This window comes from Lithobates pipiens, unplaced genomic scaffold (genome assembly GCF_037356315.1).
Source record: "Lithobates pipiens isolate NorthernLeopardFrog02 unplaced genomic scaffold, aLitPip1_a1.2 Scaffold_1, whole genome shotgun sequence".
NCBI classification, from domain to species: Eukaryota; Metazoa; Chordata; class Amphibia; order Anura; family Ranidae; genus Lithobates; species Lithobates pipiens.
Window position 1 is genome coordinate 173,801,022 of NW_027507685.1, and position 8,923 is coordinate 173,809,944.

General features: G+C 39.8%; 1 protein-coding gene across 1 annotated transcript in view; it reads left to right on the plus strand.

Moving 5' to 3' along the window:
• The window catches only part of MVB12A (multivesicular body subunit 12A), a 49,899-nt gene extending 45,157 nt beyond the window's left edge, over positions 1-4,742 (plus strand). Inside the window, exon 10 of the mRNA XM_077478904.1 lies at positions 871-4,742. Within this exon, the coding sequence (XP_077335030.1) occupies positions 871-915 (45 nt within the window). The 3' untranslated portion in view covers positions 916-4,742. The remainder of the gene's footprint in view (positions 1-870) is intronic.
• The last annotated feature ends 4,181 nt before the right edge of the window (positions 4,743-8,923 follow it).

Sequence of the window (8,923 nt, forward strand, 5' to 3'; positions counted from 1 at the left end):
CTTTTAAATGCTTTGGAGCGTTTTTTTTCTTTCCGTGAATTATTTTTTTATCCACTTGTAATGTACTTTTTGAACTACTCCAGGAAGATTCAGTTCTCAAGCAAATTCCACTCCTTCCATTCACATTATATTCCTTGGAAGTGTCCAATTAGGGCCTGTTCATCCTAAATCAGCTAGAGCACATAGAAATCAATAGTTTTTTTGTTTCCTGTTCTCACTACAACACAGTCGGTGCGCGGTACTGTAATGCAATGTGCTGCTGTGCGATAATATGTATGAAGAGTCACTTTATACATGTCAAATAAAGTTCCTGAAAAAGAAAAAGGAAGCTGTATTATGCTGTAAAAAGCACAACACACCACCCCCTGCTGAAGGTCACTGCAGCCTAAAATGTACTGCTGCTCACACTCTAAACGGCTCCAACTTACTTTTACTTCAATGGTACCTGTGCCTTATTAGTGTCTTTAGCTGAATTTATTGGCCAGCACAGTATGATATCTTTCCTGCTCATGTGCAGTCATCCCAACACACAGGGACCATACTAGATATAAGATGTGCTGCGCATGCACAGCTCAATTTGCACACCAGAGAGGACTGTGAGCAGACCGGTAGGTGTATTTTATCATTGCATGTCCCTTCTGCAATAAAAAGGCTGCCTGCTCAATGTTTGTGACAGTGGGATTTAGTTCTACTTTCATGCTGATTGTTTATAACCAAATTAATATGGAAATGACCAGGCAAATACAATGACAAATGCACTAGATAAGTATTCAGTGTTTTGTACTGTAAAACCAAGGTTGCAAAATGATCCTTACATACCTTATAACAGAGTGAACTTCTAACATCCAATATGTTGCTTTTGTCTTACAGTACAACTATGGATTTGTGGTTGAGCGTACCGCATGCACTAGATGACGAATAAACTGATATTGGTGGACCCTCTAGTATCCAGACAGCAAACAATAGATATTTAGTCACATTCTTTCAATGCAGTTGCTCTGTAGTGCATGCGCCATCTTATATCTACTCAACAACCTTGAGATGTGTCCTATTTCCATGATGTGCAAAGTTTTTAGTGCAGTTTTCTGGCCTTTGACTGCTCCATAAATCCACACAGGCTTTATAGTTGACCATACATAAAGAGGCTTTTGTAATGTTTGTCAGATTTTTTTTTGGGGGGGGGGGGGGGCTTTTTAGAAGAATAGATGTTTAAAAGAGAAGTATGGTGATTTTTTTTTTTTAGATTCATACTTGCCTAGGTGGATGCAGCATTGGACCAATACTCCATCTGTCCCCCATCGCCTTTGCACTGAGAACCGAGCCACTGAACATCACCGATGGCTCAGTTCTCTCACCTCCCCAAGCGGAGAGCTATTAACTGTCAGTCAGCATCTCTACTGCTCTGCTCCTCCGCACTCAGTGGAGCGCTGAGCTGTGGAGGGATGGGGAGTGCTGAGAGGCTGAGACTGGCATCGGGCCAGGCAGCTGGCGGATCCAGACTTCCTAAGTCGGGATGAAGCGCTGCCTCGACTGATTACAGTGCTGTCATTGGAGAGCAGACTTCAGACCGCTCTCTGCTGAAAATGGGGCACAGGAGTGCAAAACGAATTGCACTTCTGTGACTCATAGGAGAAGCCCAGCCTAAAAAGCTCAGGCTGGACTTCTCCTTTAAAGACACACTGCCATCATGCCCATGCAGAGCAAAATGGCAACTTCTTACTGCCCTGGTCATGTGACAGTGCTCAGGCCTAGTTATTGGCTGCTAGACTACAACAGAGTAAATAGGAAGAGATCACATGCTCCCCCATACTCAGAAGCTCCGGGTATTCTCATCTGCTGGAATGGAGGTAGGAGATATGTGAAAGACCAACATTAAAATTTCGGGAAGCCTGTGATAATCATGGAACTTGATTTTAAAGGTGGGTGGTCAGAAAAATGTCACAAACAACTTAAAAAAATCAATCCTTTATATTCCATAGAAATCTTAAAACAAATAGGAGATATACCTCCCCTGTACTTAAAAACAAGACATACATTAGGGCATCATTCCATACGAGACATCAACCTATCAATATAAGGAAATATTTAAATCAACAATACAACGTGTTTTGCCCGAAAAGGGCTACTTTTGGGGATAGGCTTTTTTGTTCTATAGAGTCAAAGCAAATACTATGTAAATTAAATTATGTAAGGTTCCATCTTTCTGTGTTTTTTCTCTATCCTACACCCGGTTATATAATTTCTATAGTATTTGTCTTCATTCTACAGAACAAAAAACAAAAAGCCTTATTCAGGCAAAACGTGTTGCAATTTACATATTACCTTATATTGATGGGTTGATGTCTTATATGGAATTATGCTCCAATGTATGTCTTCTCTTTTTTTTTTTTTTTAGGTACGGGGGAAGGTATATCCCCTATTTGTTTTAAGATTTCTATGGAATTAAAATGTTTTGATTTTTATCGTGACCTATTTCTGAGGGCCCACTCACCTTTAAAATTCTCTTCTGTGATTACCACGGGTTTCTTGAGATTTTGATATTGTTATACTACTTTGGATGAGGTGGGTTATCTGAGTTCTTTCCCCTTATAACTATACAAATACCTGAAAGAGTGGCCTTCGGGGGTTCAAGGAGGCCCATTGCAAAGGCACCCTTACTTCTCCCTGAATATGCAAAAGGTGACCATGTAAAACCAAGGTGGTATAGTGGAGAGGGATATTTTCATAACTCTTTCCTGTCATTGTCATTTGTTACCCCCACTTTTTGAGGTGATTGCCTTTAGGCAATTCTTAAAGACTCTCCTCTCATCTGGTGAACCTGTGCTTGATGAACAACGGAGTTTAAATTTCTCAAACAAGAAGACCCTTTGCTCTCTAGCTTCCTTGTCTCCATATCTTATGCTTACATTTAGAACATCTGCAGAGCCTCTCCCATCCTCTGGAACTCTCTACCTCAATCTGTATGGCTATCTCTTTAATCGTGTATGTAAAAAATGGTCACTCCCCAAAAACTCAATCCTTGCTTTTTTTTATATTATTTTTTTTCATTTTTCAGCCATGCTGTGTTGAAGGCTAACCTAAGATTTTTTCTGGCGGCTTTTTTTTCTTCTCTAGACGCCCCTCTATATTGTCACTGGTTTTTGCTTGCAGCAATTCAGCATATATTGTCCTCAGCCTCGCTCTTGAACTATAAAATTCATTAAAATTAATAGGACACATTTCAGAAAAGAAGACGCAGTCAACGTGGCTGATGTGCTCCTCAGAACAACTGTACTGATAAGCGTATAGAGAAAAAAAATCACAAGATCCTCTTGGACATCTTTAGAACTGTCATATAATCTTGTCCCAAAATTCCCACTTATACAATACTTTTTTGTTACAAGAGTCACAAGGTGTCTTTCCTATGTAATAGTTATTCCTGTTAGTCTGTGTTTAACGCTCATATTGCAATAAGGCATGTAAATGTGTATTATTGGTAAATTGTCATATGTTTTATGTAAATTTTACATGTTTTTGTGCCTTTTTCTAGTTTTAAACTGAAACGCAGAGGAAAGATAACAATGTGCAGGTTATAGACCTCTGTATAGGGAGGGATCATCATGGAATTACTTGATGGAGCAGGAGTAGGGTCATAAGAACTTAAAAAGAGCTTTAAATGTAAACCCAGATATGTTTTCATGGTAAAGTGGAACTAAACACATCCATTTAACAGTTTCAAAAAAATAGTTACGTTCCTGGGCATTTTGGGAATGTTGTCACATTCGCTTGTGTTCTCAACCAAACTGTCAAACCATCAAATGGCTGGTGTCATAACTTATCACATGTGCAGCATCATAGCAACTGCAGATCAAACAGAAGACAAGATGACAGCTTCCTTGACTGAAATGATGGCAGGGTTTAGTTCCGCTGTAAACGCATGCTTGCAAAGTAATGTGTATATCGCCTAACAGTTGTTCACGTTAGACGATTTGGAATTGCATCAAAAACTTGCAATGTACATTTGGGTGCCATTATTCTTAAAAGCACCCCAAACGTGGTGCGATTCTGCAAGATTGTTGCACAAAAAGGAGCAGGAAATTCATTTGGGAGACAAACGCACATAGAGAAGCCCATTGAAGTGAATTTTTTATTTATTTAATTTTTTTCAGGTACTTGTATAGCGCCGTCAATTTAAGAAGATATATATATATATATATATATATATATATATATATATATATATATATATATATATATTTTTTTTTTTTTGACATCAGCCTCTGCCCTCAAGGAGCTTATAATCTAAGGTCCGTAACTCACATATACTAGGGACAAATTAGACAGGAGCCAATAAACCCACCAGCATGTTTTTGGAGTGTGGGAGGAAACCTGGAATACCTGGAGAACATGCAAAATCCAGGTTGGTAGTGCTGTAGTTTGAGTGTAGAATGCAAAATCCAGAAGTGCTAACCCCTTGTAAATTGCATTCAGGAACGCTCATTCCTGCAGCTTGATATCTGAACGAGACCTTACAGGTATTTTTTACCTCTCAGTGATGACAATATATCCCCCAACAATGCCTTCATTTTCTTTTCCAATCAGAAGGCCAGAACCGTAAGTATACAGGTGTTAACCAGCATCCTCGACTACTAATGTTGACTCAGAGATGACCCATCATGTAAATCCTGGTTCCTGTTGTGTTCTTGATTGTATTCACAAATGTCTGACATAGAAATGTTCAATAAAGTTAATGTTTAATCAAATATGCCAGTGTTTTATGCAGTGTTTTTATTTACAATCTACTTTCTAGCACAGGGAGTTTCCAAACTTTTTAAACAAAGAGCCAGTTTGCTGCCCTTCATACTTTAAGGGGGCCAAACTGTGGCAAGGGGGAAAATAAAATTTGTAATGTGAGTGGGAATAAACAATGTCTCAGGCTCGGTGGTTAGTGGGAGTAAAAAAAAAAAAATAGCACTTGTGGTTAGTAGGAATAGATGCCCATAACTGATATTAGTGGGAGTATTGCTCTCATTGTTTGAGGCCAAACAAAGTCCATGTACACAGAAGTCCCAACATGTTTCACAATATATGCTTAGATACTTAATTTCTTCTTCAAAAGCTGTTGTAGAACAAGCTGTATTATCTGGTGATACAACAGCAAAAAAAAAAATCAAGAAAATCTATATAAAGTACAATGTCCTTGTATCAGTGGGAGAAACAGTGCCCTAAGGGCTAGGTAATGGCAAGCAAAGGACCACATTTAGCCCACGGCCTCAGTTTGAAGACCACTGTTCTAGTATTGTGCAGTGTATGCTACATTAAAGGCATGCCTCGGTGAGAACGATCACAATTACCAATGTGCTTGTGTGAACTCTCAACCACACTTTCAAGCCCTCAAATGGCCGGTGTCATAGCTAATCGCATGTGCACCACCATGGCAGTTGCAGATTTAAATTCAAGATGGCATCGTCCACAGCTGAGAGGAGGGTTTAATTTCCCTACAATGACCAATTTTTCTTAAAACAATCATAGCGTTTGCTTAATATGGTGACATATCAGGAATGTATTCATGTAGAAGTGTAATCTTTCTGAGAGGCCATCTTTAGGTGCGCCAAACATAAAAAGGAAAAAAAAAGTTTCTTCTGTCCACTCTAAACGGTGCGGATGGACGAATCTCCTGCATCAACTATTCTGTTCTGACAGCTGGTGACACTGGCTGTTAAAATACCTGAACAGTGCTTGCTTCTGGATGCAGGCACTGTTCAGTAAGGATGTTCAGTTCGGTTCGCATCAAAACCTGCAAACAGACGTAAACTGCGTGAACTTTAGAAACCTATTAAAGTCTATGGGACTTGAACGTTCAAAAATCTAAAGTGCTCATTTTAAAGGCTAATATGCAAGTTACTGTCTTAAAAAGTGTTTGGGGACCTGGGTCCTGTCCCAGGGGACATGTATCAATGCATAAAAAGTTTTAAAAACGGACGTTTTTTTTTGGGAGCAGTGATTTTAATGATTAAAGTGAAACAATAAAAGTGTAATATTCCTTTAAATTTCGTACCTGGGGGGTGTCTATAGTATGCCTGTGAAGGGGCACATGTTTCCCGTGCTTAGAACTGTCCCTGCACAAAGTGTCATTTCTGCAGGAAAAAAAGTCATTTAAAATCACTCGCGGCTATAATGAATTGTCGGCTCCCGTAATAGAGAACTCATTGAAAGTCATTGCTAAAAAAGCGTGGGGTTCCCCCAAATTCAATTACCAGGCCCTTTAGTTCTGGTATGGATATTAAGGGGAACCGCGCGTTAAAAAAAAATGACGTTGGGTTCCCCCTAAAAATCCATACCAGACCCTTTATCCGAGCACGCAACCTGGCAGGCCGCATGCCCTCAACATTGGGAGGATGCTTTGGCGTCCCCCCCCCCCCCCCAAAGCACCATGTCCCCATGTTGATGGGGACAAGGGCCTCATCCCCACAACCCTGGCTGGTGGTTGTGGGGGTCTGCGGGTGGGGGCTTATCAGAATCTGGAATCCCCCTTTAACAAGGGGACCCCCAGATCCCAGCTCCCCTGTTTGAAATGGTAAGGGGGAACAGAAGTACCCCTACCATTTCACAAAGAAAGTGTAGTTCCCTCAATATCCCACCAATCACCACTGTCACAGCTTATACTGTATAGAAGAATTACGGTAAGTACAATAGGCTGGAAGCTACAAAAAAACCTTCATGGTCCCTCCATGGTACTGTCTACCCTGGTCTGATTTCTGCCTTTGACATTATATATTCTATTATAAATGGGATGTAGAATATTTTCACCAGATGTCTTGAACTGGATGGATCCTGGTAATTTACTGGACATTCCTGACAACTGAAATGATGCCAGACTTATTGAAAGCGCTGAATAATTCTGCTAGCCCTGGACTTCTGATCTTAAATCCCTTATTACCCTTCACCCCAGACTGAAAGCTGGGCTTGGATACCTTACGCAATTAGACACACAACTTAAAACAAATATATATACTGTATATGTATATTATACAAATGATATATATATATATATATATACACATGATATATATATATATATATATATATATATATATATATATATATATATATATATATATATATATATATATATATATTAGTATTATATGCCTATGCAGTATACTCTGTGAATAATATACTGTATGTGTAGTAACAATTAACTGAGTGATTAATTAAGTGATACAGTGCTCCCTACTGCAGTAAGTTCCAAGCACTCTTGTGTTGGATGTTTTGTATGATTTTTTTTTATTAGATGTTTTTATGATCATGTGTAGTCACAGAAATGTAGCTCTAATAGTATTAGAACTGTGCCTTCACCAAATGTATTATTTTGAACCAATTAGCTTGATCTGTTTTTTTCTTTTTTTTTTAAATAACCCTCCTTTAAATGGAGTGACCAGTAGTCAATCTGTGGGGCGATGGGAAGTAGGGCATCTGTCACTTTACTCATTAAATACAGGGACAGGCATTTTTATTTCCCCTTCCACTGATACATTCTGTCCCTGTATTCATCTGCCAAATACCCAGGGCAGAAAGCCATCTGTAAGCTATAGATACTATAAATGGTAATCTGTATTACTAAGCTATTGTATTCAGCAAATGGGCCATAGCGCATTTTTGGATGCTAGTCTCCATATCAAAAATGAATAGGTTACCAAAGTACAAAAATTTTCGTACGTCAATAAAAATTTGAAAGTGATGTAATGTGCTGTAGTAGTGTATTTGTATTGTATTTTCAGATGAAAACTGTACTGATTAACCAAACATTTTATGATCTGGTATTGTAGAAGAAAATTTTTCCTGTTTGTCCATTTGGAAAATTTCGGATGACAGCTGTGTACCAACGATCAGATTATTGTACGATCGTTTCGAAAGTGGTATTTTTTGTACAATATTGTACAATATTCTGATGGTTTGTATGGGGGATGTGGGGAGCTCTCAATCTGTGCTCTGTTGCAGCACGATTATTCTGACGTTGATCCCGCAAAGCTTCTGCTAACCCGAGGGCTGGGACTTCATTTGCTTCCTCATCTGCCCATCCACACTCCGGTATGGTTAAATATCCATCTGACTCGATTCTCCCAGATGTCTCAAGATGGCGCCTGTGTTGTGGTTCCAGGGAGCAGTTCTGCACATACTGTGGATGGAGCCTGGCAGGAGGGGGACATGGAGTGGCCGTGCTCCTCGGGTTCACCTGTGGATCCTGCTCTATCTGCTGACACTATGCCTGATGAGACAGATTCAACACAGCAGCAGGTAACAGAACCGAGCTTGACTCAGATCATGGAGGCCACCAAATTCCACCATTCCTCCTTAACCTTCCAGATTGATACACTCAGAGCTGATTTCTCACTTACGAAGGAAGATGTGTGTAAGCTGTGCCATCGTGTATCTAATGCTGAACAGTGCATAAGCTCTGTGGAGGATGACCTCTTTCCCATACCAGCATCCATTAGAGACCTCCAGGTGGATCAAAAGTCTCAGGCTGCAAAGCATGAGGACATGGAGGACCGTCTCCACCACCATAACCTACGATTCCTGGGTTTCCCAGAGGGATCAGAGGGTAGACAGCCAGAGGAATTTCTGATGGAATGGATGAAAACAAGGGCCTGAAAAGTGGCTTCTCATGAACAAGCAGTTAATGCTGTGGAGTATATTAAGAATCCCTCTTCCTCAAATTATGGTCTGTAGAGAAATTGTGCTAGGCAACTAAATTGGTTCTGCTAGAGAAAACCCAAAATACATTTATACCAGAAGCAACATCTCTGAACATGGTGATAAGAATAGTAAAATTCTGGCATATCTTTCCCGAACTGAGTCTCCCCTACCTCTATTTCCCTTATATATGATGGTTCTTCGGTGTATCATACCCAGAGTCTGGGTGTATCATACCCAGAATTTG